Raw genomic sequence first — 25,881 nt, 5'->3', positions numbered from 1 at the left:
GACTCCTTTGTGCAACTAAGGCGAGCACCGTTTCACGCATCCTCGTAGTGCCTGTTTCTGGCACTTCTCCGGGTGCTACCTGTTTCAGTGAGGGCTCTTTGTCTTGCTCGACGTCCCCTCTCTCTGCAGGTCCAATTTGCGACCTCCTGGTCCCTCCTGGGCCCCAGCAGCGTCCAAAAACGCCAAACGCACGATTTGCGTGTAGCAAGGCTTGTTGGCGTCCATCCGGCGGGAAAACACTTCTGCACGACTCTCCAAGGCGTGGGGGATCCATCCTCCAAAGGGGAAGTCTCTAGCCCTTGTCGTTCCTGCAGTATTCACAGTTCTTCAGCCTAGTAAGAGCTTCTTTGCACCAACCGCTGGCATTTCTTGGGCATCTGCCCATCTCCGAGTTGCTTGTGACTTTTGGACTTGGTCCCCTTGTTCCACAGGTACCCTCAGTCAGGAATCCATCGTTGTTGCATTGCTGATTTGTGTTTTCCTTGCATTTTCCCTCTAACACGACTATTTTGTCCTTAGGGGAACTTTAGTGCACTTTGCACTCACTTTTCAGGGTCTTGGGGAGGGTTATTTTTCTAACTCTCACTATTTTCTAATAGTCCCAGCGACCCTCTACAAGGTCACATAGGTTTGGGGTCCATTCGTGGTTCACATTCCACTTTTGGAGTATATGGTTTGTGTTGCCCCTATCCCTATGTTTCCCCATTGCATCCTATTGTAACTATACATTGTTTGCACTGTTTTCTAAGACTATACTGCATATTTTTGCTATTGTGTATATATATCTTGTGTATATTTCCTATCCTCTCACTGAGGGTACACTCTAAGATACTTTGGCATATTGTCATAAAAATAAAGTACCTTTATGTTCGATGGCATCTGTCGCTGTAGATACGCATGTTCTGCAATAGCTCGCCATCTGGTGTTGGGCCGGAGTGTTACAAGTTGTTTTTCTTCGAAGAAGTCTTTCGAGTCACGGGACCGAGTGACTCCTCCTTTTGTCTCCATTGCGCATGGGCGTCGACTCCATCGTCGATTGTTTTTTTTCCGCCATCGGGTTCGGACGTGTTCCTGTCGCTCCGAGTTTCGGAACGGAAAAAATAGTTAATTTCGGAAGATTTTCGTCGGTATTGTTGCGTTCGGGATCGGCGTACTTAGATTTCACACCGCATCGAAGATCGAAGAGCTCCGGTGCCCTTCGGGGTAGTTTTTCGATCCTCCGTCGGGGCCTGGTCGGCCCGACCGCGTGCTGAACAACGCCGATGGAACGGACCCCGTTTCGTTTCTGCCCCAAATGCCACAATAAATACCCCTACACAGACCAACACTTGGTCTGCAACCTGTGCCTGTCACCTGAGCACAGCGAAGACACCTGCGAGGCCTGTCGTGCGTTCCGGTCCCGAAAAACACTCCGAGACCGTCGAGCCAGAAGACTTCAAATGGCGTCCGCACCGACAGCCCAACGGGAGTTCGAGGAACAGGAAGAAGAAGGTACCTTCTCGATCCAAGACTCAGACTCCGAAGGATTCGACGACACACAAACCGTGAGTAAGACGTCGAAAACCACACAAAGAAACATTTACAAGGCCCAGGGGACGCCACTGCCACCAGGCCATGGCTCCACCCATAAATTCGGTGACCGACCGTCGGCACCGAAAAAGGCCAAAACAGTGCCGAGATCGTCCGACTCCGGTCGAGACACCGGCACGCAGCCTTCTCGGGACCGAGAAAGTGCTGGAGACAAGCCTCGACACCGAGATGCCGGTGTGGACACGGCTCGACGCCGAGACAGCGGCACCGAAACAGATCGACGCCGACAGGTTTCGGCCCCGAAAAGGAAAAAAGTCACCTCGGAGCCGAAAAAACACGCAGACAAAGTTTCGACGCCGAAACAAACTGCAAGCGACCCAGCTTCAGGCTCTTATACAGAAGAGCACTCGCTAACCTCCCAAATGCAAAAGCATAGGTTTGAGGAAGAGCTACAAGCAACTGATGTGGACCATACGCAAAAGCGTATCTTCATTCAGCAGGGGACAGGAAAAATAAGCACCCTTCCCCCCATTAGGAGAAAGAGAAGGTTGGAGTTCCAGACGGAACAAGCACCACAACCAAAAGTGGTTAAAAGAATTACACCACCACCCTCTCCTCCGCCCGTGATTAACGTTTCACCAGCACAAACTCCATCTCACTCCCCAGCTCACACCACCATGAGCCAGGGTGACCAAGATCAGGACGCATGGGACCTATACGACGCCCCAGTGTCAGATAACAGCCCGGAGGCCTACCCTACAAAGCCATCTCCACCAGAAGACAGCACCGCGTACTCTCAGGTGGTGGCTAGAGCAGCACAATTTCATAACGTAAGCCTCCACTCAGAACAGGTCGAGGATGATTTCTTGTTCAACACACTCTCCTCCACCCACAGCTCCTACCAAAGCCTGCCTATGCTCCCTGGTATGCTCCGGCACGCAAAAGACATATTTAAGGAGCCGGTCAAAAGTAGGGCAATCACACCAAGGGTGGAAAAGAAGTATAAGCCGCCTCCTACGGACCCGGCTTTCATCACTACACAGCTGCCACCAGACTCTGTTGTTGTAGGAGCAGCTAGGAAAAGGGCCAACTCTCACACATCTGGAGATGCACCACCCCCAGATAAAGAAAGCCGCAAGTTCGATGCAGCTGGTAAAAGAGTCGCAGCACAAGCTGCAAACCAGTGGCGCATCGCGAACTCCCAGGCACTACTTGCGCGCTATGACAGAGCCCACTGGGACGAGATGCAACATCTCATTGAACATCTGCCCAAGGACTTCCAAAATAGGGCGAAACAAGTGGTTGAGGAGGGACAGACCATCTCCAACAACCAGATACGTTCCTCCATGGACGCTGCAGATACAGCTGCACGGACAATTAATACATCTGTAACTATCAGACGGCATGCATGGCTCCGCACGTCTGGATTTAAACCAGAGATTCAACAAGCAGTTCTCAATATGCCTTTTAATGAAAAAGAACTGTTCGGTCCAGAAGTGGACACAGCGATTGAGAAACTCAAAAAAGATACGGACACTGCCAAAGCCATGGGCGCACTCTACTCCCCGCAGAGCAGAGGGAATTACAGCACATTCCGTAAAACGCCCTTTCGAGGGGGGTTTCGGGGTCAAAGCACACAAGCCAGCACCTCACAAGCAACACCGTCCACTTACCAGGGACAGTATAGAGGAGGTTTTCGGGGACAATATAGAGGAGGGCAATTCCCTAGAAATAGAGGGAGATTTCAAAGCCCCAAAACCCCTACTACTAAACAATGACTCACATGTCACTCACCCCCTCCACACAACACCAGTGGGGGGAAGAATAGGTCATTATTACAAAGCATGGGAGGAAATCACTACAGACACTTGGGTTCTAGCAATTATCCAACATGGTTATTGCATAGAATTTCTACAATTCCCTCCAAACATACCACCAAAAGCACAAAATTTAACAACACACCATTCCAATCTCCTGGAGATAGAAGTGCAGGCACTATTGCAAAAGAATGCAATCGAATTAGTGCCAAACACACAAATAAACACAGGAGTTTACTCACTGTACTTTCTGATACCAAAGAAGGACAAAACGCTGAGACCAATCCTAGACCTCAGAGTAGTGAACACTTTCATCAAATCAGACCACTTCCACATGGTCACACTACAAGAAGTATTGCCATTGCTAAAACTACACGACTACATGACAACTTTAGACCTCAAGGACGCGTATTTCCATATACCAATACACCCATCGCACAGGAAATACCTAAGGTTTGTATTCAAAGGAATACATTACCAATTCAAGGTACTGCCTTTCGGATTAACAACCGCACCAAGAGTCTTTACCAAATGTCTAGCGGTAGTCGCTGCACACATAAGAAGGCAGCAAATACATGTGTTCCCATATTTGGACGACTGGCTAATCAAGGCCCATTCGTTCATACAGTGCTCAAATCACACAAATCAGATCATACAAACCCTCTTCAAACTCGGGTTCACCGTCAATTTCACAAAATCCAAAATTCTGCCATGCAAGGTACAACAATACCTGGGAGCCATAATAGACACATCAAAGGGAGTAGCCACTCCAAGTCTACAAAGAATTCAAAATTTCAACACCATCATACAACGCATGTATCCAACACAAAAAATACAGGCAAAGATGGTATTACAACTCCTAGGCATGATGTCATCATGCATAGCCATTGTCCCAAACGCAAGACTGCACATGAGGCCCTTACAACAGTGCCTAGCATCACAGTGGTCTCAAGCACAGGGTCACCTTCTAGATCTGGTGTTAATAGACCGCCAAACTTACCTCTCGCTTCTGTGGTGGAACAACATAAATTTAAACAAGGGGCGGCCTTTCCAAGACCCAGTGCCACAATACGTAATAACAACAGATGCTTCCATGACAGGGTGGGGAGCACACCTCGATCAACACAGCATACAAGGACAATGGAACGTACATCAAACAAAACTGCATATCAATCACCTAGAACTTCTAGCAGTTTTTCAAGCACTAAAAGCTTTCCAACCAATAATAGTTCACAAATACATTCTCGTCAAAACAGACAACATGACAACAATGTATTATCTAAACAAGCAGGGAGGGACGCACTCCACGCAGTTAAGCCTGCTAGCACAAAAAATTTGGCATTGGGCAACTCACAACCAAATTCGCCTAATTGCACAGTTTATACCAGGGATACAAAATCAACTCGCAGACAATCTCTCTCGAGATCACCAACAGGTCCACGAATGGGAAATTCACCCCCAAATTCTGAACACTTATTTCAAACTCTGGGGAACACCTCAGATAGACTTGTTTGCGACAAGGGAGAACGCAAAATGCCAAAACTTCGCATCCAGGTACCCACACAAACAATCCCAAGGCAATGCCCTATGGATGAACTGGTCAGGGATATTTGCTTACGCTTTTCCTCCTCTCCCTCTCCTTCCTTACCTGGTAAACAAACTCAGTCAAAGCAAACTCAAACTCATATTGATAGCACCAACTTGGGCAAGGCAACCCTGGTACACAACGCTGCTAGACCTATCAGTGGTACCCTGCATCAAATTGCCCAACAGGCCAGATCTGTTGACACAGCACAACCAAAAGATCAGACACCCAGATCCAGCATCGCTGAATCTAGCAATCTGGCTCCTGAAATCCTAGAATTCGGGCACTTACAACTTACCCAAGAATGTATGGAAGTCATAAAACAAGCAAGAAGGCCATCCACCAGGCACTGCTATGCAAGTAAATGGAAGAGGTTTGTTTGCTACTGCCATATTAATCAAATACAACCATTACACACAACTCCAGAACATGTAGTGGGTTACTTGCTTCACTTACAAAAATCTAACCTAGCTTTCTCTTCCATTAAGATTCACCTTGCAGCAATATCTGCATACCTGCAGACTACCTATTCAACTTCCCTATATAAAATACCAGTCATTAAAGCATTCATGGAGGGCCTTAGGAGAATTATACCACCAAGAACACCACCTGTTCCTTCATGGAACCTAAATGTTGTCCTAACTAGACTTATGGGTCCACCTTTTGAACCCATGCACTCCTGCGACATACAGTTCCTAACCTGGAAGGTGGCATTTCTCATCGCCATTACTTCCCTGAGAAGAGTAAGCGAGATTCAGGCGTTTACTATACAGGAACCTTTTATACAACTACACAAAAATAAAGTCGTCCTAAGGACCAATCCTAAATTTTTGCCAAAGGTTATTTCACCGTTCCATCTAAATCAAACAGTGGAACTTCCAGTGTTCTTTCCACAGCCAGATACCGTAGCTGAAAGGGCACTACATACATTAGATGTCAAAAGAGCATTGATGTATTACATTGACAGAACAAAAAACATCAGAAAGACTAAACAACTCTTTATTGCATTTCAAAAACCTCATGCAGGAAACCCAATTTCAAAACAAGGTATAGCCAGATGGATAGTTAAATGCATCCAAATCTGCTACCTTAAAGCTAAACGACAGCTGCCCATTACACCAAGGGCACACTCAACCAGAAAGAAAGGTGCTACCATGGCCTTTCTAGGAAACATCCCAATGCAAGAAATATGTAAGGCAGCCACATGGTCTACGCCTCACACATTCACCAAGCACTACTGTGTAGACGTGTTATCCGCACAACAAGCCACAGTAGGTCAAGCCGTATTAAGGACATTATTTCAGACTACTTCCACTCCTACAGGCTGATCCACCGCTTTTGGGGAAATAACTGCTTACTAGTCTATGCAGAACATGCGTATCTACAGCGACAGATGCCATCGAACTGAAAATGTCACTTACCCAGTGTACATCTGTTCGTGGCATCAGTCGCAGTAGATTCGCATGTGCCCACCCGCCTCCCCGGGAGCCTGTAGCAGTTTGGAAGTTACCTTCAATTATTTATATATGTATCATCTCAACCTTAAATAGGTGCATACTTAGTCACTCCATTGCATGGGCACTATTACTACAATTCAACTCCTACCTCACCCTCTGCGGGGAAAAACAATCGACGATGGAGTCGACGCCCATGCGCAATGGAGACAAAAGGAGGAGTCACTCGGTCCCGTGACTCGAAAGACTTCTTCGAAGAAAAACAACTTGTAACACTCCGGCCCAACACCAGATGGCGAGCTATTGCAGAACATGCGAATCTACTGCGACTGATGCCACGAACAGATGTACACTGGGTAAGTGACATTTTCATTTTAGTATAACTGTGTATTGTGTTTTCTTATGATATTGTGCATATGACACTAAGTGGTACTGTAGTAGCTTCACACGTCTCCTAGTTCAGCCTGAGCTGCTTTGCTAAGCTACCATTATCTATCAGCCTAAGCTGCTAGACACCCTATACACTAATAAGGGATAACTGGGCCTGGTGCAAGGTGCAAGTACCCCTTGGTACTCACTACAAGCCAGTCCAGCCTCCTACATTGGTTGTGCAGCGGTGGGATAAGTGCTTTGAGACTACTTACCACTCTTGTCATTGTACTTTTCATAAGAGAAAAATATACAAAACAAGGTCAGTGTATATACACATAGCCAAAAAGTTTTGCATTTCCTCTTTTCACTCTTTTCTAAGTGCTGAAAAGTACTTCTAAACTTTCAAAAAGTTCTTAAAAGTTTAAAAAGTTTTTTTTTCTGTCTTTCCAAAAAGTTCTGAAAACTTTTTTCTCTTTTGCTATCACTTTAACTCTCTCTAAAAAAATGTCTGGCACAGGAAAAAATGTTGAACTGTCCAAACTTGCATATGATCACCTTAGCTGGAAAGGAGCAAGGAGTCTCTGCATAGAGAGAGGTTTGAGTGTAGGGAAGAATCCTTCCTTAGAACTGTTAATTAATATGCTTAGAGTACTGGATAAGGCCATAAGTGCCCAATCTGTAGAAAAAGTAGCTAATGGTTCTCAATCTGATCCAGGGACTCCCCCAGGAAAAGGTTCAGGAAAGAAACTTCTCAGCCTGCCCATTACTAGACAGTCTAGCATAGTTGGTACAGAGGTTGAATCACACCATACTAATGGTGTGCTCTCACATTATACTGGTAGCCAAGCTGTTAGGGTGCCCTCTGTAAGGGACAGGTCTCCTTCTGTTCATTCCCATCATACCTCTGTATCTAGAAATGTCCCTCCCACCCACCCTGATGACAGATTGTTAGAAAGGGAGCTCAATAGATTGAGAGTGGAACAAACCAGACTGAAGCTCAAGAAGCAACAGCTGGATTTGGATAGACAGTCTTTAGAAATAGAGAGGGAAAGACAGAAGTTGGGTTTAGATACCCATGGTGGCAGCAGCAGTATTCCCCATAGTCATCCTGCAAAAGAGCATGATTCCAGGAATCTGCACAAGATAGTTCCCCCTTATAAGGAGGGGGATGACATTAACAAGTGGTTTGCTGCACTTGAGAGGGCCTGTGCTGTACAGGATGTCCCTCAAAAGCAGTGGGCTGCTATCCTATGGCTATCATTTAGTGGAAAAGGTAGGGATAGGCTCCTTACAGTGAAAGAAAATGATGCCAATAATTTCCAAGTTCTTAAGAATGCACTCCTGGATGGTTATGGCTTAACCACTGAACAGTACAGGATAAAGTTCAGAGAGACCAAAAAGGAGTCTTCACAAGACTGGGTTGATTTTATTGACCAGGCAGTGAAGGCCTTGGAGGGGTGGTTACATGGCAGTAAAGTTACTGATTATGAAAGCCTGTATAACACAATCCTGAGAGAGCATATACTTAATAATTGTGTGTCTGATTTGTTGCACCAGTACCTGGTAGACTCTGATCTGACCTCTCCCCAAGAATTGGGAAAGAAGGCAGACAAATGGGTCAGAACAAGGGTGAACAGAAAAGTTCATACAGGGGGTGACAAAGATGGCAATAAGAAGAAAGATGGTGAAAAATCTCAAGATAAGCATGGGGATAAGGGTAAAACCAAAGATCCCACTTCAAATCTTAAACACTCTTCAGAGGGTGGGGATAAAACAAATTCTTCCTCTTCTTCCCAACCTGCACACATTAAAAAGCCTTGGTGCTTTGTGTGTAAAAATAGAGGCCATAGGCCAGGGGATAAGTCCTGTCCAGGTAAACCCCCTGAGCCTACCACCACTAATACATCAAGCTCTAGTGCCCCTAGCAGTAGTGGTACTAGTGGTGGGACTGCTGGCAACAGTCAAGCAAAGGGTGTAGTTGGGTTCACTTATGGGTCCATAGTGGAAACTGATGTAATCAGTCCCAAGACAGTTTCTGTCACACCTAGTGGCATTGGCCTTGCCACACTGGCTGCTTGTCCCCTTACAATGGATAAGTACAGGCAGACAGTTTCAATAAATGGTGTTGAGGCCTTGGCCTACAGGGACACAGGTGCCAGTTTCACTTTGGTGACTGAAAACCTAGTGCCTCCTGAACAACACATCATTGGACAACAGTATAAGATTATTGATGTCCATAACTCCACTAAGTTTCTTCCCTTAGCTATAATTCAGTTTAGTTGGGGTGGAGTTACTGGCCCTAAGCAGGTGGTGGTATCACCTAGCTTACCTGTAGACTGTCTCTTAGGTAATGACCTAGAGGCCTCAGGTTGGGCTGATGTAGAGTTTTATGCCCATGCAGCCATGCTGGGCATCCCTGAGGAATTGTTCCCTCTCATTTCAAGTGAAATGAAAAAGCAAAGGAGAGAAGGCCTGAAAACTCAGGATCCCTCTCCATCAACAGGTAAAAAGGGTATCACAGTATCCCCTAACCACCCTACCATTCAGGATACTATTCCTGTGGTGGGAGAAACCTCTCCTGGGGTGGCACCTGTTCCAAGGGAATCATCAGCTGGCAAAGCTGGACTCCCTGAGGTGGAAGTACCTCTCTGTGGGATAACTAACATTGGTGAGAAAAACAGCACCATTTTAGTTAACATGGAGCATCCCTCCAACCCTCCCAGAGAAACTTTAGTGCAGAAACCCTGTACTGCCTCACAACACTTAGGACAGCATCCCTGCCCTAGTGTGGAGCTCATAGGACAGCATCCCTGCCCTGCTCCAACTCAAGAGAAACAGCATCCCTGTTCTCTCTTCCAGCCAGATGGACAAAGTTTTTGCCCAGCTATGGCTTTTCTGAGACAGCATCCCTGTCTGGCATTTCCATCACTACAAATAGGTTCAGTGGACAATTCCCACTGCTCTAAACTAAAACTTACTGATAGAAACTCTGAAAATATATCTTCACATTGTTGCTTAGCTAAAAAACTTCAAACAGGGTGGTTTACATCCCCACAGGGAAGTAACCATATAGTGGATGATAAAGGGAGTAACCAGTCTATTGCAGAGCTACTCTCTACTTATCACCACTTAGACAATAAAGTCTCAACTGGCCAAGGTTAGCCTTATTGTCCTTCGTTTGGGGGCGGGTTGTGTGAGAAGGTAGCCTCTTTCTAGCCTTGTTACCCCCACTTTTGGCCTGTTTGTGAGTGTATGTCAGGGTGTTTTGTCACTGTTTTCACTGTCTCACTGGGAACCTGATAGCCAGGCCTCAGTGCTCATAGTGAAAACACCATGTTTTCAGTATGGTTGTTATGTGTCACTGGGATCCTGCTAGTCAGGACCCCAGTGCTCATAGGTTTGTGGCCTATATGTATGTGTCACTGGGACCCTGTCACACAGGGCCCCAGTGCTCATAGGTGTGCATGTATATGTTCCCTGTGTGGTGCCTAACTGTCTCACTGAGGCTCTGCTAACCAGAACCTCAGTGGTGATGCTCTCTCATTACTTTCAAATTGTCACTAACAGGCTAGTGACCATTTTTACCAATTTACATTGGCTTACTGGAACACCCTTATAATTCCCTAGTATATGGTACTGAGGTACCCAGGGTATTGGGGTTCCAGGAGATCCCTATGGGCTGCAGCATTTCTTTTGCCACCCATAGGGAGCTCTGACAATTCTTACACAGGCCTGCCACTGCAGCCTGAGTGAAATAACGTCCACGTTATTTCACAGCCATTTTACACTGCACTTAAGTAACTTATAAGTCACCTATATGTCTAACCTTTACCTGGTAAAGGTTAGGTGCAAAGTTACTTAGTGTGAGGGCACCCTGGCACTAGCCAAGGTGCCCCCACATTGTTCAGAGCCAATTCCCTGAACTTTGTGAGTGCGGGGACACCATTACACGCGTGCACTACATATAGGTCACTACCTATATGTAGCTTCACCATGGTAACTCCGAATATGGCCATGTAACATGTCTATGATCATGGAATTGCCCCCTCTATGCCATCCTGGCATTGTTGGTACAATTCCATGATCCCAGTGGTCTGTAGCACAGACCCTGGTACTGCCAGACTGCCCTTCCTGGGGTTTCTCTGCAGCTGCTGCTGCTGCCAACCTCTCAGACAGGCAGCTGCCCTCCTGGGGTCCAGCCAGGCCTGGCCCAGGATGGCAGAACAAAGAACTTCCTCTGAGAGAGGGTGTGACACCCTCTCCCTTTGGAAAATGGTGTGAAGGCAGGGGAGGAGTAGCCTCCCCCAGCCTCTGGAAATGCTTTGTTGGGCACAGATGTGCCCAATTCTGCATAAGCCAGTCTACACCGGTTCAGGGACCCCTTAGCCCCTGCTCTGGCGCGAAACTGGACAAAGGAAAGGGGAGTGACCACTCCCCTAACCTGCACCTCCCCTGGGAGGTGTCCAGAGCTCCTCCAGTGTGCTCCAGACCTCTGCCATCTTGGAAACAGAGGTGCTGCTGGCACACTGGACTGCTCTGAGTGGCCAGTGCCACCAGGTGACGTCAGAGACTCCTGCTGATAGGCTCCTTCAGGTGTTAGTAGCCTTTCCTCTCTCCTAGGTAGCCAAACCCTCTTTTCTGGCTATTTAGGGTCTCTGTCTCTGGGGAAACTGTAGATAACGAATGCATGAGCTCAGCCGAGTTCCTCTGCATCTCCCTCTTCACCTTCTGATAAGGAATCGACCGCTGACCGCGCTGGAAGCCTGCAAACCTGCAACATAGTAGCAAAGATGACTACTGCAACTCTGTAACGCTGATCCTGCCGCCTTCTCGACTGTTTTCCTGCTTGTGCATGCTGTGGGGGTAGTCTGCCTCCTCTCTGCACCAGAAGCTCCGAAGAAATCTCCCGTGGGTCGACGGAATCTTCCCCCTGCAACCGCAGGCACCAAAAAGCTGCATTTTCGGTCCCTTGGGTCTCCTCTCAGCACGACGAGCGAGGTCCCTCGAATCCAGCGACACCGTCCAAGTGACCCCCACAGTCCAGTGACTCTTCAGCCCAAGTTTGGTGGAGGTAAGTCCTTGCCTCACCTCGCTGGGCTGCATTGCTGGGAACCGCGACTTTGCAAGCTACTCCGGCCCCTGTGCACTTCCGGCGGAAATCCTTCGTGCACAGCCAAGCCTGGGTCCACGGCACTCTAACCTGCATTGCACGACTTTCTAAGTTGGTCTCCGGCGACGTGGGACTCCTTTGTGCAACTTCGGCGAGCACCGTTTCACGCATCCTCGTAGTGCCTGTTTCTGGCACTTCTCCGGGTGCTACCTGTTTCAGTGAGGGCTCTTTGTCTTGCTCGACGTCCCCTCTCTCTGCAGGTCCAATTTGCGACCTCCTGGTCCCTCCTGGGCCCCAGCAGCGTCCAAAAACGCCAAACGCACGATTTGCGTGTAGCAAGGCTTGTTGGCGTCCATCCGGCGGGAAAACACTTCTGCACGACTCTCCAAGGCGTGGGGGATCCATCCTCCAAAGGGGAAGTCTCTAGCCCTTGTCGTTCCTGCAGTATTCACAGTTCTTCAGCCTAGTAAGAGCTTCTTTGCACCAACCGCTGGCATTTCTTGGGCATCTGCCCATCTCCGAGTTGCTTGTGACTTTTGGACTTGGTCCCCTTGTTCCACAGGTACCCTCAGTCAGGAATCCATCGTTGTTGCATTGCTGATTTGTGTTTTCCTTGCATTTTCCCTCTAACACGACTATTTTGTCCTTAGGGGAACTTTAGTGCACTTTGCACTCACTTTTCAGGGTCTTGGGGAGGGTTATTTTTCTAACTCTCACTATTTTCTAATAGTCCCAGCGACCCTCTACAAGGTCACATAGGTTTGGGGTCCATTCGTGGTTCACATTCCACTTTTGGAGTATATGGTTTGTGTTGCCCCTATCCCTATGTTTCCCCATTGCATCCTATTGTAACTATACATTGTTTGCACTGTTTTCTAAGACTATACTGCATATTTTTGCTATTGTGTATATATATCTTGTGTATATTTCCTATCCTCTCACTGAGGGTACACTCTAAGATACTTTGGCATATTGTCATAAAAATAAAGTACCTTTATTTTTAGTATAACTGTGTATTGTGTTTTCTTATGATATTGTGCATATGACACTAAGTGGTACTGTAGTAGCTTCACACGTCTCCTAGTTCAGCCTGAGCTGCTTTGCTAAGCTACCATTATCTATCAGCCTAAGCTGCTAGACACCCTATACACTAATAAGGGATAACTGGGCCTGGTGCAAGGTGCAAGTACCCCTTGGTACTCACTACAAGCCAGTCCAGCCTCCTACACCTACTCCACACCCAATGCTAGGTCTAAACTGAAAGGACTTGAGTAAATATTCTGCAGTTGTCCTAATTAAACTACTGAACCAGAAAATATACTGTGGACCTTCCTCTTGTCTTTGATCTCATTCAGACCGTTCCACCTTTCCCTCTTCTCTTTAAATGATCAATCTCGCTCCACTCCACTGCTCAGGTGGGCACTCTCACCTCCGCTCTGCAGTACACATATCCAGTGTCGCCTCCTCATCCCCAAACCTGTCTGTGGAGGTTCAGTCTCTTCATCCTCCTTAGAGGTCCAGGCTCGCTCCCTGCTGCTCCTCCTGCAATGTCCAGCCTCTGTCCTGGCTCCCTTCTAGATGTGTGTTGGAGGGAGGCACACTTATGTAAATGTCTCCTTACACATTGCTCCTGTTTGGATGCTTTGTCTCTCTCCCTTCTACTTTAATATTTCCCCTTTACCCTCTGCAGGCCCTCGGTCCCTGACCACCTGTCCTCTCTCCCGGAATGCCCCATCCTTCCACTCCTGATCCTTCTGAATGCTCAGTGTGTCACACGTCACTTCTGAGGCGGTCTCTACACCTTGCCCATTGCTACACTTCCATGTCAGTGATTATGTGTCTGTCACTCACTGACTCTCCTTTCTTTGTGTATTTTTAGGAATGGAGCAGAGCATAGAACAAGACGAGATTCGCTCTTCAGCAGATCTACGGATACGAAAATCTCAGGTCAGCCCACAGCATTAACATTTCTTCCACCGAGCAGCCTTGTAGAGCCTCCCTGGTGGGGACTGGATGCAGCAGTCGGCCAACTAGCTCAGGCTCATAACCTCAAGTCACAAAAGTTTCCCCTTGGCAGAAGGGTTGTGTGTGGTGGAAGCTCTGCAAAGCATGCAAAGACATGAAAAAAGCCAGGTCTATGAAGGGTCAATTAATGGTACCACTGCAGGTCTTAGATGGGGAAGGTGCACCCAGATGTACCCATGACAGGCACTAGCAAGTTACATCTGAAAGTGGTTTCCTTACAGCAAATGATTCCCTCATGGTTGCATGCCAGAAAGGATGCTGCACCCAGGGAATGCCAATGCTGATGAGATGTTCCAGGGAGCTGATGGCCCAGGTTCGGTGTCTGAACACTACTCCTCAGACAGCCAATCACATCACACCACGATTCCACCCTAAGTAACTGCTTAGGATGTGACGGAGATGCAGGACTTCTCCATGCTGCCCATATCCTCACTTCCTTGGTGCTCTTACACCTCTGTCGGAGGCCTGTCTAGCTCCTCCAGATTGCCACTTCTTGGAGCCAATTTTGAAGGGGAACCCCAGTCTCCCTGAAGAGACCTTCTGATAAAGCACTGTCTGATTAGCTTAATGAGTCTGAGCTCAGTAGGTATTGTTTAACACTAAATTTCCCCTTTGCAAAGGGCTGACCCAAAAAACTCCTTCAGTGCCACCACCATCAAAACACATGAAGCATGGCAGGCTTAAATCGATTGAAGTCCCCACAAAGAGGATAGTTCAGTTTCCTTGAACCCAAATGCATGAAGATTCTGGTTAAGAGGAGGAGCATTGTGAGGGCTCCACCACAGTTTAGAGTTTATCTTGTTGGCTTGGTGAACTAGGCTCTCTCCCTTCCTATTATTCTGCACACAGTCTGGGCACAATGTTTGACTCCTCAATATTTGTGAGCCCTGTAACTATAGTAGCATCTAGGTCTGTCACTCAACTGCGCATTCTTCATAAGGTTATATCCCCCACTTGTCCATGGGCTGTCACAAAACAAGCATTCAGGCAGTCATTATGGCAAGAGTTTATTATTGTAAGACTGTTTGAAGACTTCATGTTGATCTCATTCTAGCCTTCAAGGGGGGCATAATGCTACTGCATGTCTTATTTTAGGGTTTCCTCCCTGTGTCTCCACTGCTGGACGATTAACTTCCAGGGTCCAAGCGATCTCTATTTAAGGCGCTTTCTATCAGTCATGAGGCTATTAAGGCTTTGGCCCTTTTTGCCTTCAAAGACCTTTTCCCCTTTCAGATTATCATGTTCTGCATCTGATGATCACCTCCATGTTATAAGGTTTAGAAGGGCTAGATGGGCGGTAGATCGTTTGCCGTGGCTGACGCCAACACAAGGACTCACACTGTAAATTTGGACCATCATGGACCATTTTTCAATCGAAGACCTGTTTTTTTGTTGATATTTAAGAACCACCTCCCCTCTTAGTGCCAGGCCAGCTCTTGAGTGTATCTATGCACTTTACGAATGAATGACTGACTTGTAATTTATATAGAGGAATGATGTTCAGAAGAGCACAGGAGGTCCACGTTACATTGAGTGGATTCAGTGAATCTTCGAACATGTCAATCAGTGAAGGATCTAAATGTCCAGTCCTATATAGAGGTCACTCAGGAGATTCCATTCTTGGTAATGCTTGGAGTTTATTTCGTTGGCGAGAAGGGGTCTGGGCCGGGTACCCTATAAATCATTAAACTGAGGGTTTATGCGGTTTGAGAAAATTGTGTATATTTAATAGATGGGAGTTGTTCGTAACAAAATTGGTAAGCTTAGTAGCATGATCTGGCCCTGTACAAATAAAGTTTCAAAGCACTGCTCTTTGGAAAACTTTGGGTGCTCAAGTGACGTTGGGTTGAAGTCTGAGACATGAGGAGGTTGCCTTAAGCTGTGCAGACTCAGGGTTTGGTTATTGTGGCCCTGACGATTGAGGCATTACCCTTACGTATTTGTCTGTAGAGGTTAGTGACTTGCAGTAAGACAACTGAAGTGTGGTATATGTATGCTCCTCATCTTTTATTAATTTATTTTTTATTACTTTATTGATGCATTAACTTATAACAAAGCTCACTGTTAACATTTGCACATTATACAATGTATATTAACACCATAAAATGGTATACCCGTGGTGACGCAGCCGCAGCATAGTTCTGTTCCATAGAGGGCGCTAGGGTGGAATGCGACAAAAAACAAGCACACAAACGTCATATGGCAACGAGTCCCAAGTTCTGATGAGATAAGTTGTAGACCACATGGAGCATCCCATACAAACAATTAGACTAAATGACGTGTGAGTACATTATTCGCACTTGCATAACAGAAGAGCCAAAGACCACCATCCAGTCATTACTACCTTGCCGCCAAGTCCTGGAACGGCCTTCCCCACTCAGCCCCCAACTCCGGATGTGACCCCCTCTGGCGGAATTCAGGAAGAGACCTAAGACCTGGCTTTTTGACTGAGTCCAACAACCTAGTGGCCAGACACCCTTCTGGGTGAATAGTAGCGCTGTACAAATACTGACTGACTGATACTTTGATGCCCTTGTCCCATCTAGCTAGTGATGGGTACGAGGGTATCGGAAACAATCCAATTGTGTATCATTCCCTCGGATTCTTTCTTTGCAGGTGGTCTGTATGCCATACCTGTCAAATGGGCAATAGCCTTGACATCTCCACGCAGTATTACAAAGTAACCCTTCACCCACATAGGTATCTCGTGTGCGGCATATCATGGGTATCAGGAACGCACTAAGGTTCAGAAAGAAACACCCAGGAAGTTGACAGTGACCACAGTCCGTCCACTATGTGGCGGATCCAGCACATCACAATGCTTGTTATGTTATATGCAGATTTATCAGACAACAACTCACTACCCAAGGAGTAGGTCAGTGCAGAAGGTGGGAGCTGGAGCTGGACTGAAGCAGCCATGGTTAAAGTAGGTTTTTAAATGCAGAGAGTGATTTCTGCTTGTTGCCTTGAAGTTTGTTCCAGAGTAGAGCAGCTAGATGAGAAGATGAACGACCTCCTGCTCTGGCTCTATAAATACACTGGGGCTGAGCAAGACCCTGAGACCTGAGGGCCTCGGTTGGTTTGTAGAACTGATGCTAGGAAGATAGAGTGGGCTCCAGCATGAACAGCTCTATCAAAATGCCACAAGAGTTTGGAAGTGACAGGCTTACTAAAAGGAAGCCAGTGAAGGGCTCTCAAAGGTGGGCAGACGCAGATCTGGGGGGTAGCTGGCACATCAGCCACACTGTAATTTTTTGAACAATGTGTAGCCAAGGCAGCAAAGAATTATTGATACCCGCTACAGAGCGCTGCCATCATCCAGGCGGCTTGTGACCAGGGCCCGGATGATATTTCTCATGCAATGTAATAATACCCAGTTGAATACATTGCATAATATACACAGGGTACCACAGCAGGAACCACAAACCGAGGGCATCTCATCTCTCATGGTAATGGCATTGTAATTTCTTGATGCCCACATTTTTTGCTACCTTCCTAGTATTAGGGGCAGAACTGAGCTGAATTCCAGATGGAGTTAGCTTTACTGAACAATATAATTTAAAGATAATTGTTCAGCCCAGTGGATGAGTAGGTGTCATATTGGCGTCTACATATCAGGCATATCCTCACGCCAAATGCAAGGTCATCATCCACTGCCCTACATCTGTAACAAAAAGCATCATCTCCTAAACCGCCCTTCATGTAACTCAATGGTGTGTAATAAATTCTATGAAGGGACTTGAAGCTTATAACATGTAACCTGCCGTTGGTTGGTAGGGCACCCGTCTGCCCTCAGCAGTAGATCCAGTCGGTTGGGGGAGGGGATCTGGAGGAGAGGCAGTGTTTGCATAACGTACAGTACTTTTGGCAGTAGCGTCATCTTGACCGCCGCCAAGCGGCCTAGCAAGGAGAGGCCGCACCCTTGCATCTAGACAGATCCGACCGCACTGTCGCCGCCGCCGCTGCAATATTGTGAGCCGCCGTTAACGCTGGAGTGGAAAAGATGTGCAGTCCTAAGTACCTCACCCCTTGTGCTGCGCAGGTAAATGGAAAGGCAATCTTTAAGGATGCTACGTCCGCCTCGGGTACAGTTAAATAGATTACTCTTGTAGGTTAGTTTTGAATCCTGAGACTGCCCCGAATTTCGACAGCTCCTCCAAAACTGCCGACAGGGAAACCTGCGCCGATGTTAAATAGAGCAGGACATTATCCGCATAGAGAGGAATCTTATGTGACCTGCCCCCCATTCTAATACCAGAGATATGCGGACGCCTGTGGTTTCGTTCGGCCATTGGCTCCATATATAAAGCGAATAATAAGGGCGAGAGAGGACATCCCTGCCTTGTGCCCCTAGCTATGGAAAAGGGACGGGACAGGAGACCATTCACTCGCACCATCTCCTTAGGAGACACATAGCTACATTGGATCCACTGGCAAAAACGTGGCCCCAGCCCATAATGCATCAGTACTGCTTTACGGAATGGCAAGTGGACCCGATGAAAAGCCCTCTCCGTGTCATTGGACAGGAGGAGCGCAGTTGGGCAAGATCGCTGTGTCTTGTTCAATAGGTGGCCCAGGCCTGTGGTATCGTCACTACAGCTCCTTTCGGATATAAACCCCATCTGGTCAGGGTCCACCAAACCTTGCATGAAGGGAGCCAGTCTGTTAGCCAAGATACCCGTGAATATTTTTGGTCTACAGTTAAGAGATCTACGGGGCGGTAGGAGAAGCAATGTTTGAGGTCCTTCCCTCTTTAGGGATAACCGTGATCATTGCCAGTTGCAGAGTAGGGGCAAGGGGCCAAGTGGCGCTAAATTAGTTAAATAACCACGCCAGTATGGGGGCAAGGAGTGTCCTGAAGGCTGTATAAAACTCTGCACTAAATCGATCGTCACCAGGGGCCTTACCAAGCTGAAGGCGTTGTCTCAATGGGGTTTGTCTCTGTCTGTCAAGTGGTACTCACCGGTGGAATACTAGATAGGGGGACCGCATCTGAGAAGGTGTCTATGCTATCATCATTAATCTCTTCTGCAGAGTAGAGGATCGTATAAAAGTCAGCAAACTCCGCAGCAATCTGCTCATCTTGTTGAAGCAGAGTACCATCAGAAGACCTCAGCTCAGCTACTCCTAGCCGTAACGCCTGTGAGTGGAGACGCTGAGCTAGCAGGCCTCCTGCCTTATTCCCACCCCATAGTATTTTTGCTTTGTCCGTGGCAAAGTGTATTCTGCCCTTCCCATATCAAGAGCCCTCAACTGCTTGCGAGCCACGTTCAATACCTGCCACATCGCCAGGGAGCCCGTGGTTTTATATGTAGTCCTTAACTGCAGTTTCCAGTTGTATGCATTCTTAGTGCCGGAGAAGTCCCTCGTGTCAACAGGAAAGGTTAAATAAGGTAACATATTCTAACCTAGGGTGGTCACCACCTCAAAATCCCACAATCTGCGGTCCCTCTGTCTAGCGTTCTCCACATCAGCAGCCAATAAACAATGAAACTCTTACTGCTGCAATTACCACTGTAATTTACTTCGGTCCAGGAACTGGGGACCTCCACCAATTTACCTCTATTTCCACTTCATGTTAGCTGGGGGGCCCTCTGCCCACTGTCTCACTTGGTGTATTCAAGCAGGCAGCTCTGATCCAAAGGAGCGGGCGAGCTCCAGCGACCACCCGGGCATTCAATAGGGTCCGGTCCGGGCCCAGCAGGCCCTCAACAGGTGAAAGCGCTCTCCCTCTCCTCCTAGTAATATTTTGTCCCTGAAGCAGCTGTCACTTACCCACACCGTTGTGCCCAGGGCCTTAACCAGCACTCCCATGGCAGGCATCGCAGAGCGGACGCCTCCCCCTCTTTGCAGACCACGCGGTCACCTACCCTGCACACTGTTACTCTTCGCCGGATAGGCTGCGAGCCAGCCAATGCGCCGCTCCGAGTCTGCTGCCTCCACAGGCAACTTCACCAAGGGCCCCAATTCATGCTGCACTTTGTGTTCTGGCCAGAGGCACCCCGCCGATCCGCCACATGTCCTTTGCCTCTGGGTCCTTCACAGCACCCCCACCCCATGTGCCGCTGTCAATTGCCCCAGTCGTCGCCTCCGCTCCTTGCTCACCGGCAGCCTGGTTGGTCAGCCACAGGCATTCTTTCGTAAGGTCTGCTGCATCCACTGCTCCGCAAGCCTGTCGCCGGCATCTCTAGTTAACGCTGCCACCTCCTGATGTCCACAAGGCCGCCCGGCGAGTTCCACCCAGCCCCCCAGACCTGTTGCACCCGCCATCTTAGGAGCAGCGCGTCTGTCTCTCGGCGGGCCTCAGCCTCGCGCCCACTCCAGCTGCGGTTTATAATTTGGTAATTCAGCATATATATATATTATTCATATACCTATTTACAGAGCATGCAGGTCTGTACATTACGATTGTGCATTTTTTCACATTGTAGAGATGCATATGCAATTTTGAACCAATAGTTTGGCAGAATTAAATTGATATTTTAACTTTTTTGGCTACTTAGCAAAAAAACATTTGTTCGTCTGACTTTGAACCAGACATTTTGAATGCAGTTTACATGGCACTAGTAGGTAGGCGTGTCCACTCCCCGATGATTCACTATAATGATATTTATGAGATAGCGCAACGTCTCAGAAGTAGAACTGCAACTGTTTTCCACACTTGACATAGTAATTATCTTTAATCACTCACTAAACCACACGCAGATGATGTGGCCTTGTGTAAGGCAACTATAACACCTCATCTAGCTTTACGTGTGAGAGTTCAAATTATATGTTTTAACTGTACAAATTCACTATTACCACTTATTACCACCACTTCACCAGCTTAAGAGAGAGAAGTCATTAGCTATTTACACTCTGTCTAGTTGTACTTTTAATTGAACCACCCCCTTCTGGTTATCTTTAATGTTTTAACGTTTCCTCATCAAGAATAATGAGGTAGTGTAATTCCTCATAGAAACAGTAGTCCATAGCGAGACTACGGACACTTTCGTGTTTACGTATTTCTTTTGATTCGCACAATACACAGCACAGAAACAGGGCCTCCAAACTTCAACTGAGGCTTTATTTGCTTTTTCACTTTTATTGTTTACAAATACATAGTGAGTTATTCTACAACATGGCATAGTGTGAAAAGTTATTCACAACTTACCTCCATTCCAGCGTGGCAGCGTGATTCTGTGGAATCAGTTTTACGCTTTTGATCCCGCTGTCTTGTCCTTCCTTGATGTCTGTTGCACGATACTCCTATTTCTCGACATGTCACATGACACAAACATGTGAGACGCGATGGGAGACTCCTGAGAAAGATACTATTCCTGAAGTATGACAGTCAAAACCTTTTGAAGCATTTCAAGGAATGCGGCATGTATGTTTCCTTGTTACAAATTGTCATTTATTTTATTTGTGGCCCTTTTCACCAGACTTGTAGAGATGCTGATCACACAGCATGTGAGTACGATTATGGCGCTGTGTGGTGGATTGGTGTGAATTTGTTTCACTTTGCTATTTACTTCTTTCTTGTTATACAAATTTAGAATGAAACTTCACAGTGCATGCAGCAGTGGTCTGAGAGGTCATGCTACCCTTACATGCCCCTCTGTTATGTACAAATGCAGCCATATACTCTGAGACCACGTGCCATGGTGTACACTTCATGCATTACTACAAATCCTATGCTTCACATAAGAAAATCTGACCTCGCTCAGACACAGGCCTAGAAGGTGTTATAGCATGTTGGACATACTGTTTCAAATGCTACAGAGTGGCCCATATTGTATGGTAGCACCCACTCAGGGCAAGGTTAGTCTATGTATAAAAGTAATACAACACCCACTAAACTAATATTAACACTTGATGGATATAGTCTCCTTATGTGTTCTCTTCCTGGATGATCAGGATTGTATTGCCTTCATGTGCTGTATCATTGTAGATACATTTGGTACAGATGGAGAAAAATATATCTAAGTAAATAAGGTACTTAATTTCTTGTACTCTAACACAGATGCAAACACCTAAGTATACCACCAATACACCAAAAAGTTATTTTCAACTTTGCGTTGCCATACTCACTCACACAACTCACTCACACAAGCTCTTGCGCTTCCTAAAGCAGGTTCCTGCCTGCTGTCCACCTTTGAACTAAACATTACTGTGAGGGTCTCTACATGGTGGTATATTGTAGCAATATTAGATGGGTTTTATTACTTGTGTATGGTTTCCCTGATGAAGTCATGGGTTGACACCCGTTTTGACGAAACGTGTTGGCTGGCTGGAACTGCAGTGACTGAAGGCATGTTATAAAAAGCAGAACTGGGTTAAGGACTATTGCGAGACTCGTTTGTGGGGTGGTGTGCTAGCAATCCTTTTAGAATAACTTTTCAGAAGCTTGTTTCTAAACTGGATAGCATGGGAGTATCTGCTTTCCCTACCTGCTGAACACCCGAGAGCAACAGTTACTTGAATTGTCACTATTTGAATTGGATCATACATGTATTGGATTGTCACGTGCATAGATCAGACGTGTGCACTGACATTTCTTTAGCCACCCTGCCTAGAAATGCATAAAAACATAGAGTGCTAAGTCCAGTGCCACAAAGTCACCTTGATCTTAAGACAAGGTAAGGATTTCCCATTTAAGTGGACGCTGCTAAACTTCCCAAGCAAGTTTGACCAGTAGGGATCTTCTTACTACAAGAGGTGTCTGATTGAATATTCTTAAAGAAATATAAACAGTTCAGAAGAATAAATGTATTAATTAATGCTACTCTACCCTCTAAAGATAGGGGCAGAGTAGACCAGTGCTTCACCTTATTTTCAAGGTTTGATTTTGCCACACCATCATTTTCTTTAATTACGTCAGCAGGGTTCCGATTGAGCCATCCACTGAGATGCTTTACTGAGTCCATGGACACAACGCAAGTGGGTAATCTAGTGGGCATTTCTTGGTTTGGTTAAAGACCAAGGGTGGTGGGTAAAATGCATGAGTTAGGTCAGTTTATAGTTAGGCTGGAGAGGAATCCAAACTGTATCCCTCCTGGGAGTCACGGAACATCTGAGACGCCTCCTGGACCAGGGCCAAACAGCCGTGCTCATCTTACTCCGTCTGAGAGCAACTTTCAACACCATGTCACACACCACTCTTCTGGAAAGATTGAAGGACCTGGGGCTCCAAGTGGACAGCCCTGTCCTGGATGTCCTCCTTGCTAAATGGTCAAACTTTCCAAATCTTCTCTGCCTGTTCCACCTGAAAATTGCATGCCTCGCTTCGGGTGTCCTTCAGGGATCAGCCTAGAGTCTGACGCTCTTCAGAATCTACGTCCGCCCTCTTGCGGACCTGGTAGAGAGCTGTAGTCTTACCATGTTCTCCTACGCTGATGACACCCAAATTATCTTTTCTCTACCGTCTACTCAGGGACACAATTCGGAGGCCTTGAACCTCTGACTTGGGTCTCCACCTGGATGAATTTCAACTCGCTAAAACTTAAAGGCCAGAAGACTGAGGTAATAGTGGTAGGTAGGAGCCCCTACATTGGGACCCACAGCACTGGCCTCAGGCCTTGGGCACCCTTCCTTGACCACCCCCCAAAATAAAAAACTTAGGCTTCTGTCTGGACAAGAATTTGTTTATGGAATCTCAGGTTACCAAGGTAGTTTCCACCTGTTTTGCGGTCCTTAAATGGCTGAGAAAGATTATTTGAAGGCTTCCTTCTCAGCCCAAAGGACGGTCATCCAAGCCCTGATTCTCCAAAGATTAAACTTCGAGAACATCCTCCACCTGGGGATGGGCACGGCTTCCATGAGAGGTCTGCTGCTGGGATATTACACCAACTCATGGGGCGGAGCTCTGTGCCACGCCTCCTCCGTGAGCTGCACTGACACGTGCTGGGCACAAGGGTACCCTTTAAGGCGCTATGTTTCCTTCAGGAAAGAGTTTCCCCTAGCAGCCTTCGAGTCAGCAGTCAGTGGGCACAGGCCCCGGAGGCCGACGAGCCCCTGTGGGAGGCCGTTCCTTCTCGTCTCCGGGCCCTGAGCTCTGGGACGCCCCGCCGAACACCTGACAAACTGCCCCTCTGACCCTCTTCCAAGGGACTCGAAGCCCTGGTTATTGTATTCCTGTTAGTCTCACTCGCCGCTTTCTGACGCCATAGCGCCGGGAAACCCTGTTTGGGTAGCTGCGCGCTTTATAAAATGTTATGATAATATAATAGTATATATTCCCTAAGAAGGGAGAGATTGTCAGCAAAGTTGCAAATATACATCACCATAATGTCAGCTTATAACAGAATAAGGAGTTTGTTGTGCGTGAAATTTAAAGCGCAATCTACAGCCAAAGGCTCCAATGCTCGGGCAAGTAAACCGGGGGTTGGGGGGGGCGCCCTGTCTGGGACCCCGGGTGACGGCACAGAAGGTGCTGCAGGTGTAACATTCAGCAGCGACTGGGTCCCCTCTCTGGCTGCCGTGCTGCTGACCTAGCTTCACTGCCCAAGGACTTCCAAACCATATGATTGCAGGCGGGTGTGCTGTGCAGGCGGGTGTGCTGTGCAGGCAAGAGTGCTGTGCTGGGACCCGTCACTGTGCAGGCAGGCAGGAGTGCTGTGCAGGAGAGTGTGCTGTGCAGGCGGGTGTGCTGTGCAGGCAGGAGTGCTGTGCTGGGACCCGTCACTGTGCAGGCAGGCAGGAGAGTGTGCTGTGCAGGAGAGTGTGCTGTGCAGGCGGGTGTGCTGTGCAGGCGGGTGTGCTGTGCAGGCGGGAGTGCTGTGCAGGCGGGTGTGCTGTGCAGGCAGGAGTGCTGTGCTGGGACCCGTCACTGTGCAGGCAGGAGTGCTGTACAGGCGAGTGTGCTGTGCAGGCGGGTGTGCTGTGCAGGCAGGAGTACTGTGCTGGGACCCGTCACTGTGCAGGCAGGCAGGAGTCCTGTACAGGCAGGGGTGCCGTGCAGGAAGCCAGCACTGTGCAGCTACAGCGGTCAAGCCAAGGGAACGTCATTTTCATAAGCTGTCTGTGTGCATTGACTGTCACTGAACACCTCTCCCATATTTGAAACTGAATGTGTCTGGTACTCGCTCACACTCATTTGAGGGCATCCTCCACACCACCTGTACTGCTGAGCTCGAACAAAGGTTGGTAAACTGCTGTGATCCGAGTGACCTCTTCTGCCAGCTTGTGAGGTTCACCAGGGCACATGAAGCCACAGGACGCCCGAGTGCTCGGTTTGTCACGATAGAGAGGGTTCCCCTGGTGGGTGCATGGTTTGCTCTGAGCCAATGTAGATTTCACTTCGGTGGGGTGTTGTTTTACCTCCAGGGACCCATGCATGGTTGTGCTTTTGGGGTTTTGGAGGGGGGTGGACAAGAGTGTTTGCTTGGTAGTATATGCCATCCATGACCCTGGCGTGTTGCATGGGTGTTGTTCATGGACATGCGTGCACTGATGCATTGTGACAGGTCAGTGTTTACCCCACACAGTAGCTCACATGTCCTGTACATTCACTTTTCAGCACTCGGTCCTCTCTCGGAAGTTTGTGGACGTCATGACCAAGTACAACGAGGCCCAGGTGGACTTCCGGGAGCGCAGCAAGGGCCGGATACAGCGGCAGCTGGAGATAAGTAAGTACCTTCGCTCTGAGCCCTACCTTCTACTATACTTGAACCCCCCACGCTTAACCCCAGGGCTTAATTTGAGCCAGTGTTTTCCGGTGCTCGGCACCAGCACTAAATTGTCAAAACCAGCTCTTATGACAGTCTGCCACATGGTGGCGCTGTTTGTCTGATATAGAGAAGAGCACAACAACGGTTGTTTATTAATTCAATATACATTAAAATGGCTATGACCCGCCTTCCAAGCCATTTCTACCAAGTTGGGGACTTGGAATAGCCTGAAGTGTCTCACTTGTAGGGTTTGTTAGTAATTGTGTTGGTTCTGTCGTCAGAGGGGCTGACACACTACGGTTTGGGGCAAGGTGCAGTCAATCAATCAATCATTAGA

General features: G+C 47.6%; 1 protein-coding gene across 4 annotated transcripts in view; it reads left to right on the top strand.

Annotated features, from left to right (window-relative positions):
- The window catches only part of STX3 (syntaxin 3), a 260,345-nt gene that overhangs the window by 156,279 nt on the left and 78,185 nt on the right, over positions 1-25,881 (top strand). For all 4 annotated transcript variants that reach the window (XM_069233027.1, XM_069233026.1, XM_069233029.1 and 1 more), the window contains exons 5-6: positions 13,748-13,815; positions 25,394-25,502. In XM_069233027.1, the coding sequence (XP_069089128.1) occupies positions 13,748-13,815; positions 25,394-25,502 (177 nt within the window). The remainder of the gene's footprint in view (positions 1-13,747; positions 13,816-25,393; positions 25,503-25,881) is intronic.

This window comes from Pleurodeles waltl, chromosome 4_2 (assembly GCF_031143425.1).
Source record: "Pleurodeles waltl isolate 20211129_DDA chromosome 4_2, aPleWal1.hap1.20221129, whole genome shotgun sequence".
NCBI lineage: Eukaryota > Metazoa > Chordata > Amphibia > Caudata > Salamandridae > Pleurodeles > Pleurodeles waltl.
Note: the sequence above shows the minus strand (reverse complement) of the source record. Positions and strands in the feature narration are given on the sequence as shown.